At 39.5% G+C, this 19047-nt stretch overlaps 1 protein-coding gene across 1 annotated transcript; it reads right to left on the minus strand.

Annotated features, from left to right (window-relative positions):
• Positions 1–11757: 11757 nt before the first annotated feature.
• Positions 11758–17115, minus strand: PCDH20 (protocadherin 20). Its single transcript, XM_068182290.1, has 2 exons — positions 16952–17115; positions 11758–15860 (listed from the first exon to the last, which is right to left on the minus strand). Exons 1-2 carry the CDS (start codon positions 17090–17092, stop codon positions 13164–13166), a joined length of 2838 nt encoding a protein of 945 aa, XP_068038391.1. The 5' UTR covers positions 17093–17115; the 3' UTR covers positions 11758–13163.
• Between the last annotated feature and the right edge of the window lie 1932 nt (positions 17116–19047).

Genomic DNA, 19047 nt, shown 5'->3' on the forward strand with positions numbered 1-19047 from the left:
TCTGCAATTTAGGCTTCATGCCATATAGCTTTCATGTGTATCACACGTCTGTATGCATGTATGTCTGCACAACTAAACATGTATGAACATTAATGCTTACTAGACACCTGTGCTTCTACTTTCCATTGGCTAATTCTGCACGATGAGAAGAGACAGAGATTACTTTCTTAAAAAAATAAATAAATTGAAAATTTCAATAATGTGCAATATTATATTGACACATTTGTATTCAGTTTACTTCTCTAGAAGTAGTTTTACATAAGGAGACTGATTATGGGGAAAGGTCATTTTACACATGTACGACAATCCATGTCCTTCACAATTTTTTTATCTTATCCCAAGGAGTATTCTCAATGACTGATCTTTTTTTTTCCTCACTGCCTACTTTTTTACTCTAAGTATTCAATAATTACAGTGCTAGAGGATTGTTAACTAATAGTCATATCAATGAATGAATATATAAAGGGTATTCACTTTTTAAAATCTGTCCCTGTAATCTAGACAATCATAGGTTTTATTGTAATTGCTACAGCTCAAAGTTCATATCAGACACTTTGTAATACAGTGGTTTTCTTTGAAATTCTTTTAAAATATCACTTGTATTAGATTTCAGATACATTAACAGATTAGTTTGTTCATCTAATCATTCCACTAACATGGGGAGGGGAAGAGAGGAAAAGAGTTGAATCAAGGTAATATAAAATCAATCTGTATCATAGTTTCAAAACATCCAGCACCACATCACTACATCAAGTCTGCCCCTTGTTCATCAGAAGTTACAAACACACAATATTTAATGCAATAGGTATTTTTTAATATCAGTTAATTGTGCCTGAGTGTTTCAGGTTCCATTTCAGAATGTCATTCAGCTTTGATCTAGAGATAACAAATGCCTACTTTTACTCCTTTATTTTTTCTACAACAGAAAGTGTGTTGTGTTTAGAACTTCTTTTCAATGGAATCAGTCCATTATTTCCTTTAAGAAAGATAAAATAGACTAACTCTCCAGTCTCTCAAATTAATTGTTTCTCTTAATTTCAAAATAAATTTGTGACTTATCTACATATCCTCCATTTTTAAATGACCTTTTAAAATGTAAAAAAAAAAAAGGATGCAATGTTTCAGCACTATTCTGACTAATGCCATGTACAGAATAATATTATTTCTCTATTTCTGTTTTTACTTTTCTGTTTGTAGAGCAAGAACAGCAAAAAAAAAAAAAAAAAACAAAATCAAAACCCAGGGGTTTTTTCTTTCTTTTTCTTTTTCTATTTTACATCTTTATGACATTACATTGCAGTTCAAGTGGACTTGTTTATTCATTCAAGTTTTATTAAGGAATATAAAATTAAAACATAGGTCCACAGAATATGCCATTAAACCTAAATTTAAAGGACATTTTCCCACTGAAGACTTTTTGCCTGGCATCTGTCATTAAGGGGTAGGGGGTAGTAACTGCATTAACTTTAGAATTTGCTAAACTTGTTTTATCGAAATCACATAATGCTAACTTTTGAAGTACGTAATTTATTTAGAAGTCAAGTATCTTATACTAGTTTGACTGTTACACCTTGACTTCACAAAACTTATAATTTAATCAAAGAGTAAATTCAAGTTCACTGTGTTGAAAAGATGAACTTTGCACAGGATCATTTGTACTTTGGTTGATTGCTATATATTCTTATCTTTTAATTCACAGAATTCTAGAATGATTTGAGTTGCAAAGGACCCTAAAGATTGTCTAGTTCCAACGCCCTGTAAAACAGGCAGGGACGCCTGTCACTAGACCACCCTGCTAAAGCCCCATCCCACCTGGCCTTGAATACTTCCAGGGATGGAGAATCCACAACTTTGTTGGGCAGCCTGTTCCAGTGCCTCACCAGCCTCACAGTGAAGTATTTCTTCCTAATTTTGAATCTAACCCTACCTTCTTTCTGGTTAAAGACATTCCTTCTTGTCCTATCACTTCATTTCATTGTAAAATGTCCCACCTCTCTTGTAGGCCCCATTAAGGTACTGAAAGGTGATCTTAGGTCTCCCCAAAGGCTCCTCTTCTCCAGGCTGAACAACCTCAGCTCTCTCAGCCTGCCTTCACAGGAGAGGTGCTCCAGCCCTGTGATCAACTTAGTGGTTCTCTGGCCTCACTCTAATAGGTCCATGTCCTTATACTAGAGGCCCCAGTTCATGATCGTGTTAGTTGCACAACAGCTTTTTCTTTATTTTACCTAAGTTTTATGTATTATTTTACTTGTAAACTGCATCTAACCTTTCTAAATATTGGTATAACATCTGTATTGTTCTAGTTATTCTGTAATTTAAACATATTAACTGCCAATGAATCTAGGAAAACACGTTCAACTCTGGTGTCTGTTCAGTATTCTGTTTGGTATGGGAAATAAAGTCTAATCCTTATGAAATAAAGAATATAATTTCTTTCCCACTCATTTCCAGATGAATGAGGATTTCTCTCACCACGTCAATACACTTCAATAGATAAAGTATTCTTTTATGGAAAAGCAGTGGTTCAAATCCTAGAGACTATGTTCAAAGACTGCAGATGAAATTGAGACTCATTATAAAAAAGGTACAAGAGGACCCTGGAGTATCTCTGTGCTCTTAGGTGGAAAGGAGAACTAGTTTGTCCTCCAGAAGTTTTTTTGTATCTGTGCCTTAAAAACTACTTTTCAGACCAATTTGTTTTACAAATTTGAGCTAAATTGAAGTTACCAAGTTTGAACTAATAGTTGGGTGTCCAAACTCACTATTTAGTAGTTGTATTCTCAAAGGAAAATGCATCTTGCTGGACCCAGGAATTTTCTACCATCATTTTGTTGGTTTGTTTTCATTTCATGGTCTACTGCAATTTTATTAATTGTCCAACATGAATAGTAATTAATTGAATTCTTACAGCAGCATTTTTATTCTAGTTATATGTCTCACATCTGCCTGTGTTAACTCTCCCATATGTTACCTTCTCTTCTCCTGGGATCTTCAGCTCTTAAGCATATGCCAGAAGTTTCACACAACACATATTTATCTTTCAATCTTCCCCTCTGTTTGTTGCTGGCAAAAGGTCACAATCACGTCATTAAGAAATGATGAGCAATCACACCACTATATATCAAAGAAAAAAACCTTTTTGTGAAATCAAAGGAGGGTGAACATATTAATGAACCAATATATAGAACCCTTGGAACTGAGGTGATATTTACTCTGAGTCACAGGCAGGAGTTCTGTAAACCAAAGAAAAAGGAACAAATCCATGCATATCTGGTTGTATAATGTTTGGACTTTTTTCTCTTTTACTTACATATGAATTCTTTAAAACTTAAGTTTTTCATTTTTGTGTTTCATTTCACCCACAATTGCTCCTCTGATAGGTTTTGGTACCTTCTCTATATTAATTTCTGCTGATACTTTTTCCTCTTTTTTTTCACCATTACAGCAACTTGTTTCATTGTTCCCAGGTAGATCTGATTTCTTGGTATTCTTTTAAATATTTTCTTTTTTTCCCTTTTTTTTTGTGGGGGGGAAGGAGAGGAGGATGGGGGAGGTGTATCTGGCTCAATTAAAAATTATTGACAGGTCCATTAAAACATCTGTAAAGTACTTATGCATCCAAATTTCAATGAAATGTGGCCTAATGCATATTATTACATCTAATAAGTAATTTCAGTTTGACCCTTAGTGGAACTGCTTGAAAGGGCCCTTTCTTTCATTGTCTTTAATAACTTTCAGATAGTTTTGAATTGTTTACTATTCCCATTTTTTAAATTTATTAGTTCACGAAAGTTGATGGAAAGTGACAAAATCACCATAACAGTGTAAAAAATTTTCAATTTTACAGTAGCTTATTGTTGATCATTATCTCAAAAGAATCTGTAAAAATTTCATGTATTTGAAAGCAGACCACTTTCACATATCAGGTTGGGTTTTTTCACCCAGATCACCTTGCAAAACACTCAATTCAAAAGTAGCCTGAACTCAAGTAAATTATTTCTAAACACTGTTTTGCTATAAAAGTAAAATGGCTCAAAAATAGTTTTGCCTGTTGCTTTTTGATACACGCTGAAGAGGCAATGATATATAAACTGTTGTGCTGTATTTGACCCATGCAACAGCTCAAAATCTTACCAGTAATCTGTGCATCTTTATTAGGCTAGAAGGATGTTTTTTTTATTCCCCTTGAGCAGATTTACACATATTGGTTTTGTAATTCCCACACAGTATTTTTATCATACATACAACTTCCACTGAAGAACTGCATACTCAGCACAATGCCATCTATCACCTGCAGATTTGAGAAGACAGAGTAGAAAAGAGACTCCTTTCCTCCTTGCCTCTATGCCTGCTATATTTCATTATTTTTATGATTTGTGGGTTTTTATTTTTTTAAAAAATGACATGGCAAAAACCTGCCAGTTGCATCAAATGCAGCTGTCCCTATCACTTCAAAGAAATTTACTTCCACACCTACAAAGATTAAATAAAAAACCAAGCAAATGCTGACACAAAAACTTCCATACTTGGAAAAGGAAGTTGTCTCAGCATAGAGATTATATGTGGCACTGTGGCAAGCACATGGCACCACTTAAGGAGTGTTTCTTATCCCCTGTAACTGGGAAAGAGAAATATGACACTTGGTTCTCTCTTGTTCTAGTACATAATCTAGATTCACTCTGTTTAATTTCAGATATTTAAGCGAGGTGCCTTGAGAGGGCTCTGCTGTAATGTCTTTCTACTGTGAACTGAGAGCAGAGATATGTCATAAGCCACCCACATTGCAACAAGAGATTTGTAGAGTTGCCTTGATTAGAGAAGCAACCTGAGATGTGTGTACTTCCAAACTGCCTATACAAATTTATTAAGTTTGGATTACATGAATTGTTTTGGGAATTATTCATGACTTAGCATTTCTGGATGCTGTTAATACTGAAATCCCAGCATTTAGCAGTTTTTAATTTCATTATATTGCAAGGCAAAGTCTAACAGTTTATTTGGAAAATGACAAAATACTACCAGGCTCTAAAAAAATATTAAGAAAAAAATATTTGAATGCTCTGTAATGGTCTTATAGTTCCACATCATAGCTGATAATAACACAAAAATAAGTATTGCTTTTTAATAATGTAATTTTTATTCCAGAAGATAAAATAGGGGGAAAAATTTGTGGATTTTCATTCAATATTTTATAAGTGAGAAAAAATACTGTTGATTAAACTATTTGTCAAATACATTCATTCAAATAAAATTACTAGTGGATAGATGTTGATAATCAATATCAAAGACAATAGCAAATGGAACTTACAATGAATACAAATATTCCGACCCTGAAATATTTAGTTTTTGATGCCTTCAAAGTAGATGTTATGGGGATGGACAGTATAAATTGGTTCAATTTTTTCTATATTATACTATAGTTTAATGTGAATACTTGAACACTTTTAAACTGGATTTACCTTAGTGAGAGATGAAGCTACTCACCTCCTGAAAAGACTGCAGCAAAGACTCTGAGGGTGTGCCCCATGTACATACAGCTGAAGGGACTGAATTGTTTTCATTGTGTCACAGAAAACTGAAAAATATCCTTGAGGAGATTAATACATTAATTATCTTATGTTGAAATTTCAAGATTGAATGTTACTCCAAAACATTTCTTTTTTTTTTTTTTGCATGCGTCCTTCCTTTACTGCTTTCTCAGATATCCATATCTATATATCTATAGATATAGATTGTATATCTATATTTTAGGTGCCTAACTTTATATATGATGTTTCAAAATTCAAATTCAAAGAAAAGCCAGTTAAAAACAAGCATCCTTGTGTTTTTAGTCCAGCTAAACTTACCTTGATAATCAGAAACAAATAAAAGAGAACATCAGTATAATTGTATGGCCTTTGCTTTTCTCTTATGACTTATAACAAAAAAATAAGGTACTCTCAAAATAAACAGATGACTTCTACAACTTCTACAGAGATATGCAAGGGAACCATTTGAGAAAACATCTGCAGGATGTACACCGTATTAACACAGGGTTATATCAGAACCCTCTTGTCCTATTGTAATGAAATGTTTATTCTATTCATAAGGAAGGTTACCCTGTCATTATGCACTTTAGGAAAGTGAGGACAGAAGCACATCTGCTATCTGTGTATTGTTGCAAAATAAGTTCTCATTACTTTAATGGCATTCACAGAAAAAATTATGTCACAGTATCAGCTTCTATATAGGCTGAGAAGATGTAAATGTTTGTTATAATACAGTTTAGTCCTGAGCTTGCAAAAATGAATGAACCCAATATAATAACACTACAGAAAAGCACCAAGAAAAGGGAATGCTGTTATCATAATAAAACAGATACTTTAAAAATATTCTACTCTAAGTTTTGATTTCTCTATACAATTGTGACCTGCTGACAATGTGAATCAGCTTTTAATATTTTTGGTGTTAGTAGATTGTCAGGAGGTCCTAAAGCTCTGCAACAAGCTCTCATCCTTAGAGGTTAGGAAAAAGGATGAGCAATTGCTGAAAGGGGATGCTTAACACTGCTGATGATACACAGTAAATCCAGCACATCCAGAAAAATTATTTTTATTGTTTCTGACCACTTAATTTTGTTTATTATGTGCCATCTTAGAAAAGGACCCTTTCATTTTGACTGCATTTATTCATTTTTGCTATCTTTGGTTCTTTTCTATTTCTTTTCTATTTTCAGGATCTGTCCTGAACACATCCTGAGAAGCAGTTCTGCTTTGTACCCTGTCAGCCAGACCCTTTATAAATACATTCCTTGGAAAATAGAGCCTTAGACAGAGGAGGACCAACCTTTATCCCATAAATGTCTTGAGGTTGTAATTTTTCATGCAATTACAGCACAAATAAAGGTAATAGTTTTGAAATAATTCTGAACATTGAGGAGATTATTAAGTCTGAAAAATATCTAAGGTAACATTTTCAATTTTTTGTGTGTCTGTGTGCATATCCGAGTCTGATCATCAGTGAGGAAAAAGCACAGAACTGTGTTTTCCCAGGGTTTCTCACCCCTCAACTGTTACTGATTCTTTAAAGAAAAGTTTTGAAAGTGATTCAAGGCCATTCAAGTTTTCATGGCCATATCTCCATTTCCATGGAATGCTCCTCTAGTAGACAAAGCATGATTGTGTCTCTTCAGCCTTGAAACATTTTAACATTTGAGTCTTTATATTAAAAACAATATCTCAGTTTCCAAAAGAAGGCTAAAGAGAGTTCCTGTTTGCATCAGCTCCAAATACACAACTGAAAACATTTGAAAAAGAAAAAAATTTTCTTACCTCAGCACTGAGTGCTCTGCCATCATATAAATCAAAGGTACACCTTCTTTTACAGTGTCCTGTAGGAGTGACTTGCATGGAATACTAAATGGGATGAATTTAAGTTTCAGAGGTTATCAGTCAGTTATGATAGTGGTTGCATTTTAGGCTTGCAGGTCTTCTTTTTGGCTCTGATACTAAGTATCAGATATCTCTGATCTATGTTTTATGTTCCTGTTATAGTCTGTCAAACTCTGCTCAGTGGATCTGAAAGGGTGATACACTCACTGTGTTGCCACCATATGTGGGATATGCATGCCTATCCGTAGTTTTCTCACGTCGGCTGCTTTGCTCTCCTGGCACCTAGCTACTACTCTAGAAAGGCACAAGACTCCCTGACAGCACTGTGCAGAATCTTGAGACGTTCAAGGGCAATCCAGACAGCACTTAATACTAATTTTCAGAGCAGCTAAGCCTTGCCTGAATTCCCACTTTAGCACAAACTGAAGCACTTTCTCATTCTATTGCCTGTGCTGATGAAACTCACAGGTTATAATGGAAGCTCAGACTCTGAGCTCAGTGGACATGCCAACATAGATGTGTAAATATGGAGATGAATCGCATCAAACACTCAATCTAACACACATTAGCATTTACTGAACACCTTCTAAAATAGCCAAAGCATCTGCACTGAGCTGCCATATATGATAGCTCATTGAGAGAAAGCCTGCACTCCTCCCGAGGAGCAGCTTGATGCCACAGGGATACCTTGAGGCATCTCACATAGCTTTAGATGCTGCCACACAGATAGAGAAATCAAGCTGTCACTCCTGTTATGCACAAAGAGATGAGTTTTCATCTCACTGGCTTGCTCTGAGGATGAATACTTCACCCAAACTTTGAAGATGGAAAACAGAACAAAATAGTTAGTACACTACATTAAATCAGTGCTGCCGGGGCTGCTGGGAATAGACAAACTTCCAATTTGATGCTTAAAATGCGAGTCCTCTTGATTTGAACAGTTGAAATAATTCCTTAAAATATATTTCAGTTAGGTGTTTGCTGCTCACCAGAAGTGTTAGCTAGCAATATGAAAACCTGCAACTTCTACCCATAAGCCTGCATTTGTTTTTACAAGCAGTAGAATAAATGACTGAATGCATTATAAATGATGCAATATTTCTTCATTCAGAACAGTATTTTCTAAGCACCTGTTCAAAGTACTCTCACCAGAAAAACTTAAGAGTTGAAATTTGGCCTTTAAAATTCACTCTGTAAGGAAACTAAAATGCAAATATAGCAGAAATCACTGAAACATTCAGATAGAACATATCAGAAAGATTATGCAAGTTACCAATCTGTGGTATAAGAATAAAAGTATTTTTCTCATCCATAATGTGAAAAACAGAGCTGTATAACTATATTTGTTTGTGAGCTGAAATCCTGGAATCTCACCATCTCAGAATGCAGATGACAGTTTTATCTTGTCTGCTGGCTCAGTCTGGTACAGAGAGTGAAAAGGAAATAGCAGTGCTGCCTGCACAAGTACTTTTGCATGTTTTAACTCAGAAAACTGTAAATTATGACATGTTGCAAATAACTTTCAAATAGTTTCCTAAAAATATTTCCAACACTATTAAAATAAAGCATAAAACTAATTTCTGCAACTTTTATCTCACTGGGCAACTACTACTCATATAAAAACCATATTAACGTACTCTATGGGAAATGAGGGTGCTAAATATGTTTATTTCTACTTTAAGTTTCACTAGACATCTTCTTTAAACTCAAATTATTTCGGTAATGGAGCTAAACGTGCTGAGGTCCTCAAACTCCAGCTCTGAAAAACAGTGGTCTAAATCAAAGTTGTTAGTTTCAGCTGGCTAATTAATTTAATAATTGTTTTGCATTGTTTTTCTCCCTAGGTTACACAGGTGAGAGGAATGTACAAGAAACTAATGTCTGCGAGAAGATGGTGAGAAGCACAGTATAGGGAAGGTGGCAGTCAGCTTAAAGCATGGCTCTGATAAGCCACATGAATTATGAAAATAAACACTCTGCATATTAAGCTGATGATTTCTTTGTGGCAGAGGTGGCTTGTGTCTCCACTTATGCCAAACTGAAAGGTATTTTTATGATGCAGGCCACTGCTCCCAGAAATTTCATTGCTTTGAACCAGGAAGCGAAATATTAGCCATGGACTACCCATCAAATTCATGTTTGAGTACTTTAATGCAATCTTCCCAAAGCAGCAGTTAGGGGCAGAAATTTTGCCATGAAACCCCAGGCAGTAATAAAAGATTTGTCACTGCTGTCAGGGAGGCCAAGCTTTGCTCATACTGCACCTCTCCTTGGATGTCCTGCTAAGAGAGTGGCAGCTTTTTACATTTGTGTCAGTAGACTATGGCACAGTTGCATGTTTGAACTCTGATACTGAAAAATGGAAATAAATGACCATAAGATTGTTTTCTGAGTTTTGACACAAGAAAAAGCAAATAGCTCTAATTCTCTTTCCACACTTTAACATCTCATCCTTTATTGATATTCAGCCAGGTGTTCAGTTAGTTTTGCATCAAAACAGTAACTTCAAAGAGTTCTTTTAAAAAGAATAAAATGAAGGAGAAAGAGAAGACTGATTTTCTCTGTCCACTGCAACTGGGCTCACTGCCCATTTCTCGTCTTTCATTATTTAATTTGTTAATTCAAATGAAAAAGTGTTTGCATAGCAAGTTCAGGAGACTTTGGCAATACAAAACTTAGGACAATCTCATTTTTTTATAAAAATGTACAAAGGGCAGCCACTTTAAGATTGATCAGTAGATGCTGTAAATGAATGAGACATTTATTTTTGTGCCAGCTAGACTACCAGTGTCAACAAGACTTGCATATATTTTGGCAAATGCACTGCACAAAGTGGTAATAAAATAGGCCTTTTATATCTGAATCTAATTTACTTCAGTTATACTCGTTAAAAATGTGTTTTCATGTGAAAGGAATTTCAGTAAGGGATACTTTGGAAACAGAAACATCACAGAAATGTTTGCTATACAGCCAGTATCAAGAATTTTACAGCTGAGAAAGAGCATTTTTTAGGAAGAAATTCCCAGGTTCTATGAATGTAAGACTCCTGTTTTGTTGTTTTTTAATCATTGTTAGGCTCAACATTGCAGGTTTAACTATTATGCTTGGTGTTAATAGATCTGTTTTTTAAGGAAGACAAAATATGGAGTAAAAAGCCCAGCTCACTGCATATTTTTCCATTTTCAGTGACATTACCCAAAGAAAGTCTACTCACAGAAGGCAAAAAATGTGCTGTATGAGGTCTTAGTATAAATTCCTTTGCACAAGTAAGTGTTGGTATGGCTGAAGGTGTAATTTTAGACCCCTTTTCTTTAAATGTGTAGAAAATCATAAGTGAAATGCTTCACGAGCAGTACTTTGGCTTTAACAGGCTCGTAACATTACATTTTATTGCTCATTAGGAACATGCTTCATCTAAACAAACAAACAGGAAAAAAAGGCAACAAGAACAGCATGTTTAACCAAAGCTTAATCAAACAGGGTCAAGACTATGTCTTTGTCAAACCTGAATAGAAGTATCTGCCCAGTGAACACACACTGAAGAATTGGGATTATTTTTTATTGTATTTCTTAAGTCTTGGGTTTGCTTCTGTTTAAACTGTCTTGAGAATATATTGGACTGCTAATTGAAATAAGAGAAGAGCAATGAAAAGAATCCTGTCTTTCAGTTACCTTGCCTCCTTACTGAAGAGAAAAATGCAGAGGATCTAGCTTCATCACCACAGCAGTACACAGTATCTGAAATACTGAAGCTGTTTCCAAAGATATAATGTAATTTTTCTTCAGAGAAGAAACAAAGTCTTTTTGTGCCAAATGCATTTCAGGGATACATACAATTTTTATATTTTGATAAGATGAAAATAAAGGAAAAGAGGTTATTGACCACAAAGCTCTGACAGGCTGAATTAAATTTCATGAAACACAGCTATCAAATCATGCCCAAACAGAAAATATTCTACCCTGAAAAAAAAAAAAGTATTTTTCCTATAGCCAGGATCTCAAAATTATGGATATCATGCTAATTCTGTTACTTTGACTAAGTACAACCAATATCTATTAGAAGCCCGAACATTTCAGTAGGTTCAAGGTAAAATAATGTGTCAGTCACAGAGAGAAAAATCAAAAACTGCCTCAAATTGCATTCCCTACTTTCAAAACAGGTACGAGCTGCCTCACCACTTACATCAGCCGACACACAGTTGTCTTTGCTGGTAATTTCAAGAAGCACAGCATAAACTGTCATTAATGATTTTAAAATATACTAATTTGTGAAAGTATTATGACATGTCAGACAAGACAGCCAGCACCTAAGAACTTGTGAAAATTGCATTTCTTATAACTGAAAAAAATATTTAGCTTTATAATTAAAATTCTAGGAGAGAGAGAATAAGTTATTATGAAAATATATAGCTTTAATTTGCAGACATATAAACACTTTTGGTACATTACCGACATATGATGCAAGAAATCAAAATAATAATTTTTAAGCATAACACTAATTTATCTTGTTCACACAGAGAAATTTGATGCAATCATCATACAAAAGATAGTTCTCAGCTCTTAAAATGAAGTGAAAGTAATACATCACTGATAAAATTGCTGCTTTGTTGCAGAGGATACAGCAAAGAATAAATTATCAAGAAAATATGCCACCAGTCTTACAAGTTAGATTTTGGATCAAATCCAAAATCAAAGCCAATGAAAAGGAGCCAGGAATGGTCACCAAAAGTCAGAAACAAGATCTTTCACATGAAATACCAATCCAGAAAGGAACAACAGTCAGAACAAAAAAATGTCCTACAATTCCTTAGAATGTGAAGTGATTTTTGTTTTCATCTGGCAGATCAGGTTCAGAAGTAACACATAACAAAAATCTACTGCACAACCCAACTGATGGAGTACTATTGACAGATTGCTCAAAGTACAAAAAAATACCACCACTTTTGTGACAACTAAGGATTTAGCCATTCCCTTGCTTCTTTGCCTCTGGCGTGTTTATGAGGATGAGGATCAGGTTCTGTCATTATTTGCTTTAGGAAATATTAAATATGATTTTTCCATAAAAATGACCAGTACATTGCTGGAGCAAATGATAAAGAGAGTGGAATCTGGAGAAAAATGAATGATATGTCACAGCAATTTAGATTCTCATTACAATATCTTGCATTCTTACTCAATAGGAATTGCACTTCTTGTTAATGCCTCTTCTACCCTACTGTATAAGCTTGCTTGTGAGGTAATAAACATTCTGGTTTTCATTACTAGTGCATTTTAACATATTTATTCTTTTTATTATACATATATCAGGACAGACATTTCTTTTTTTCTTTTTTTTTGTAGTGGATAAATGTCTGTATGCCAATAGGTATTTTATATTAAAATCAATATATTTAAAATATATTCTGTTTATCTCATGGACAGTACCTCGAACAGTTCCCTGCTCAGGAGCATCTGATGCCCTCTTGTGGTTAAAAAGACTTTTAAAACTTGAGTTTAAAAGAATCATCTTACCTTCACCCTTTCTATGTTCACTGATCTTATTGATTTATGAAAGCTGGAAATGATGTCCATGTTTTTATAGTCAGGGTGCTAGCTGTTAGTTACTAACGTTTCATAAAAAAGCTGTACACTGAAATTGAATTTAAAAAACTGTAAACAGCTATTTACAATTATAATATTATTAAGTTATAAATTAGCAGTCCTTCATTGCAATCTCTGTCAATACAACCTACAACTAGGTGTTTTAGTGTCCTCCAGGGTTTTTCAAATGTTGCACTTATACACAAAGAAACATCAAATATTAGAAATCTCCATTGGTTTCTTCTCCAACATGTGCAGGTTAATTCTTCCATTTAATGGGATTTGTACTTCCAAGTTTTCATCTGCTCTGTGATGCTTTTTCCCTTTTCTTAGACAAATGTAAATTCCCATCCCTGTTACTAAAGCAATTGAACCCAAGCTTATTATCGAAAGAGCTACCAAGGTAGGCATGCAGGATGCTGACTCAATCTTTTTATGTGTAGGCTCTATGGATATTTGTGGCTGCTTTTCTTCTACACTGATATCAGGCTCCTTCCTTAACAAACTTTCGATGTAGCTCTCATTGCTGACAGTATCATTGACAAAAAGGTTCACCATGACAGTGGAATGGAGAGGTTCCGGGTAGCCGTGATCACTAACTTTTACAAGCAGCCGATAGAGGCCATAGTCATTTTGCATCAGTGACTCTTCCAAGGTGATATTACCAGTTTTGGGGTCAATTCTAAACGACTCGGGCCGAGGGCCTCTTCTTCCTATGATACTGTAAGCTATGACTGCATTCATGCCAGTGTCCTTATCGACTGCATAGACCTCAGTGATGGGAGAACCAGGAAGGGTAGAAGGAAGGACTAGCAAGTAAGACATGTTAGACTGAGGAAACAAGACCAAAGGAGGGTTGTCATTTATGTCCAGAAGAAGGATAGTTATTTTTGCTGTAGAAGACAGGGCAGGATCACCGCCATCAACTGCTTCAATCCACAGAATGTAGGAGCTTTGCTGCTCCCTGTCCAGGGAGACTTTAGCTCTCAAAACTCCTTTTCCAGTATCTATAACAAAAATATCACTTCCGTTCAGAACTGAAAGGGCAACCCATCCATTTTGCCCTGCATCAGCATCTGTCACACTTATAACTCCAATTTCACCAAAACCTGGAAAGTTTTCTGGCACAAAAAAGCTGAAATCCTTATTAATAAATCTTGGACTGTTATCATTTTTATCCAATACAGTGATGGTGACAGTTGCTATTGATTCTCTTGGAGGGAATCCAGAATCTACTGCTTTGACAGTGTATCTGTATTTCTCTTTTTCTTCTCTGTCCAGTTGGGTGGAAACTGTAAGAACTCCTGTGGTTTTATCTAAAGCAAAATAGGAAGGGGCATCAGGACCTAAGAAATAGGACACCTGCCCTCTTTCTCCACTGTCAGCATCAGTAGCATGCAGTTTGGTCAAAAAAGCATTGGGAACATTGTTCTCCTCAATGGACAATTCTATCAGTTGTTCAGAGAAAACCGGTGAATTGTCGTTGTCATCCAGAACCTGTACTTTGACAACTTTCTTGACATGAAATCCTTCCGAGTTCCATGCAACTACGGAGATTTCATACAGCTGCTGTGTCTCAAAGTCCAAAGGCTTCGTGGTCTCCAACAGGTATTCATTGTTGTATGGCTTGTATGGTGAAAGTCTGAAAGGCCCATCACCATCCAAATAGCAACTGACTTTGTATTTCTCATCAGGGTCTTTGATGGTAAAAAATGCTATAGGTGTGTTGATAGGCTCAAGTTCCTTTAAGTAGACCACCCCTTCCACTTCATTAGCTATGAAACGAGGAACAACTTCAGGTGGCCTCATCATGACTTTGATGATGGTCACCAGCACTGTAATCACGGCAGGAATACAGCCAGGACCGTTGCCCAGTATGATCAGCCTGTGTAGCCTTGGAGTGTCCCCATCAACTTTAGTGGAGAGTATGATGGCTCCTGTGCTTTCATTCAGATGGAACAAGTCTCTGGATGGCTGGGGTACCTTCTGGCTGTAGGAGTAGGTAATCTGGGCATTGGATCCAAGGTCCATGTCCACCGCGTGGACAGTAGCCACGTGTGTCCCTAGGCTGGAATTCCCATAAAGAGTGACATTGAGCTGTGTGTCATTGAACTGGGGGCAGTTGTCATTGATGTCACTGATGCCAATAGTGAGGGTGGCACTGCCCACAAGCGGAGGAGTCCCCCCATCCTCAGCGACGATGACTGTCACATACTCGTCCTGTGTTTCCCTGTCCAGTGCCCCCATAACAATCAGGTAGGGAGTCCTCTCCCCGTTCTCATTCTCCTCCACATCCAGGGTGAAGACACCATAGTTATCTCGCAGGCGGTAGGTCTGGACACCATTGGTGCCCATGTCAGGGTCAAGGGCGGGGTGCTCGATAGCCAGGCGGGTGTTCACAGGTGCATTCTCAGGCACCGAGATACGGATGTGGGGCACAGGGAAGCGGGGTGCATTGTCATTGACATCACGGATAGCAATTTTTACCTTCACCAGGCGAAAGTACTCCTGTGGCAGTACCAGCACATCCAGCAGCAGCAGGCATGAGTCTGGTGAGGGGGAGGAAGAGGAGATGGCAGCCAATCCCCCAAAGATGGTGGCCCCGCTGCTTTCCACGCATAGAGCTTCCCGGTCTATCTCCACCGCTGAGGTGTGCAGCTCTCCAGAGCGGTTGTCCAGCTGCACATATTGTCCCCCCAAGCCATGGGAGGCCAGGGTGAAGGAGAGTGGGGGCTGCAGAGACGCAGCATGCTGGCCACCAGTTGTTGGGAGCCGCAGGTCACGGGCCAGGCTGCCGATGAGCACCCCAGCAGGCAGCCCTTCGTTGAGGCTGTAGAAGAGCTCAGTGGCACGGCTGTAACTGGCAAAGCAGTTGAAAGGCCCAACGAAGAGCAGAAAGAGGAGCAAGTGCTGAGAAGAGAGAAGCACAAGGGTATAAGGAAGGGCTGGAGATTCCCCCCGCCCACTGCCTCCCCCACTGCCACTTGGAGCAGCGAGTGCTGCATCTGCAATATGCATCCTCCCTCTCCCCACCATCCTCCCAGTACAGCAGCAACTTCCAGGGCATCACCATCTGTACCCTCCAGGCAACACCAGCTGCATCCCCCACAGCAAATACGCAGCGCCAGGATGGCCCGGGGGCACCCTGCCTCCCCCCGCCCCCCAGCAGCACTTGCGCCCCGACGTGCCATTTTCCCTCTTGCCCCCGCCCCAAGCTCGCCCCCGCCTTCACCACCGGCACCTTTCCTCCCAACCACAAGCGCATCCCAAACCGGGACATCCTCTTGCGCATCCCCAAACATTTGCTCTCCCCCTTCCCCTTCCACAGCAGAAATGCGGAACGCGTCCCTCGCTGCCCCTACCCCCAGCCCCGTCCCGAAAGCGGTTTTTCCCGCATGTTCACGGGTCCCGCGGTGCAGCGGGGAGGCGGCCCGCTCCGCGCAGCCCGCGGGGGTCCCGGCGGAGGTGCCGCGCTCCGGGGGCGTCCCTGCCTCCTGTGGCCACGGAGCAGGCGGCTCCTCGGCCGGGTCCTCGGCCACCCCTGCGCCACCCCGCAGGGTCCCTCTGCTGCCGGAGAACAACGCGAGCTGCGCAGAGGAGCCGCGGAGCGGAGGGGCTGCGCGGAGCAAGTTGCCCACGCTGGCGAGCGTGTCGCCCGCTACACACAGATGGAAAGGAGCTCCCCGAAAGTAACTTCAGGCATCGCCTGCACGGAGGAAATTTTTCCTCCTTCCCCTCTTTCTAATCACCCATTCGCTTTTCCGCGGCTCTCTGCCACAACCCGCGCCGGCAGCAGCAACAAATATAAACTTTTCGCGGCTGCCCGGATCTTTGGAAAGAAAAAGAACCAACAAACATATCCACGCATACACGGTCTGGTTTGTTTGGTTGTTTTTTTGGTGTTTTTCTGCCAAATTGTTGCCAGTTTCGCTGCTGCGTGCGAGGTCGGGCTCGGGTGGCCGGACGCGGCGTGTCCCCCCCTCCCACCGCCCAGCCCTCACCTGCAGGCTGCCGCGGGCGCTGGAGCAGCCGCGACCGCCCGGGGGCCCCATGCCCGGCCACCGCTGCCGCCGCCGGCTGCGCCCCGGCAGCCCGCCCGCTCCGCCGCCCGCCCGGCGCTTCTGCTCCCCGCGGCTGCCCATTCCCCCGCCGCTGCCGCCGCCGCCGCCGCGCTGGGCTGGGCTGGGATGTGCGCGCCGCCCAGGACACTCCCCCTCCGCCGCGGGAAGGGCCGGAGCGGGGGAACAGTCACGGGCTCGGCTGGGAGGGGGGCGGGCGGCCGAGACGCGGGGGCGCGTCCGCGGAGGCTGCGGCAGCGCCGCGGGCAGCGGGCAGGGAGCAAAGCGGGCAGCGAGGGAAGCGGCCGCTGTGCCGAGCCCAGCGGCGCGGCCACGGTGGAGAGCGGGGATATTGGGAGTGTATGTGCTCGCCCGGGCAGCGCTGGGACCAGGGAAAGAAGGTAGACCCGTCTGTAAACTAAGGCGGGAAAAAGATATTAAAAAAATAAAATAAACTCGGCTTGTTCTTCGTCTGTGGAAAGCGGACAGAGAGCGACTTTTTACATGGGCCGATAGTCATCGGACAAGGGGAGCAGTTTTAAACTAAAAGAGGACAGATTTAAATGAGATGTTAAGGAAGAAATTCTTTACTCCGAGGGTGATGAGGCACTAGAACAAGTTGCCCAAAGAACCTGCGGGTGCCCTATCCCTGGACGTGTTCAAGGTCAGATTGGATGGGGTCCTGATCAACCTGATCTAGCGGGTGGCATCCCTGCTCTTGACCAGGGGGTGTTGGAACTAAGATGATCTTAAATTTGCTTCCAACCCAAACCATTCTGAGATTCTATGTTGCGGCGTGAGTCTCAGCAGGCAAATCGAGAATTAACAGCTGCATTGGCATTGGGGAGCCTTGGTGAATTGAGCAGCTTGTTCCTGCACGAAATGAAAGTCATGTTTTCGAAGAGATTGTAAGCATTTGATTGGTATAAAGAGTGCCCTGCTGAATTAGAGTAGCAACTACGATTTCTCTGGCTAAGAACTCAAAGGTCCTCTGCAGCAGAAAATTATGTGTTTTCATTTTATAGTCTCCAGTCACTATTGGCTAGACTAGAAGCCTGCCATAGAACTAGGTTTGAAATTATCAGAACTCAGGAAACTTTAGATAGTGCAAGACCAATTACACATTCATTTAACATGTTAGACTGCCAAAAGGATTGCTAACCTCCCCAGCGTTACTTACACTCTCTGTCTGCAACATCTCAAAGCAAAGAAGCAAAACCCCCTGTAATTAGAATCCCAGTCCAAAACCAACTTAATGCCTGAGTCTTGTAAAACTGCATCTTTCAAAAGCAAATAATAAGTGAAACATACAAAACATATTGTCTAGCAACTCTTGAGATGTTATTGGGTGTTGTGACGATGACAGCTGTGGCACAAACTTAATAGCATAGCATAGAGTAGAATAGAACAGAATAGAAACAAAAACTTCCAAGACTGACTTTCTCTGGGACTGTAAACAAATCATACTAATTCCTTTGTCCTGTATTCTCCATCCCTAAAATATAAATAGTGCAATACTGTTTGTCTGAATTACAGCTTTACCCCATTCTTGCTAAAGTAAATGGCAGTGGAATCAGGCTCTGCTTTATTCAGTGAAACTCTTGGAAATATATTGTGATTTTAACAACCATTTCATCCCAAAAATGACATTATCACAATAATCATATGTGTGCTAAACAGTGAAGCATTATGGTACTAAAAAAAGGCTTGGCTTTATTTATTATTCATTAATCTCTAGGGTTTTGAAACCACTCAGTATGTACCACCCTTATAAATTGTTTATATCTTTGCCATTCATTTCTAGCACAAATAGAACAGACAATGCAGTGTATACAGTTCAGAGTGAACATGTATAATTTAAGAAAGAAATCAAACTACCCAAGTCCTTTACTAAATGCTCATCCATATGCACTGTTCTGAACATTGCTTGGTGTTAAAGGTGCCCATAAACTCAATCTTATTTAAGGTAATTTGACTGAACATGCATGACAGAGGCTTTTAGTTGACTCATATCTGCTCTAATTTTATTCACTTCAACA

The sequence above is a fragment of the Anomalospiza imberbis genome, chromosome 2, assembly GCF_031753505.1.
Source record: "Anomalospiza imberbis isolate Cuckoo-Finch-1a 21T00152 chromosome 2, ASM3175350v1, whole genome shotgun sequence".
Lineage (NCBI taxonomy): Eukaryota > Metazoa > Chordata > Aves > Passeriformes > Viduidae > Anomalospiza > Anomalospiza imberbis.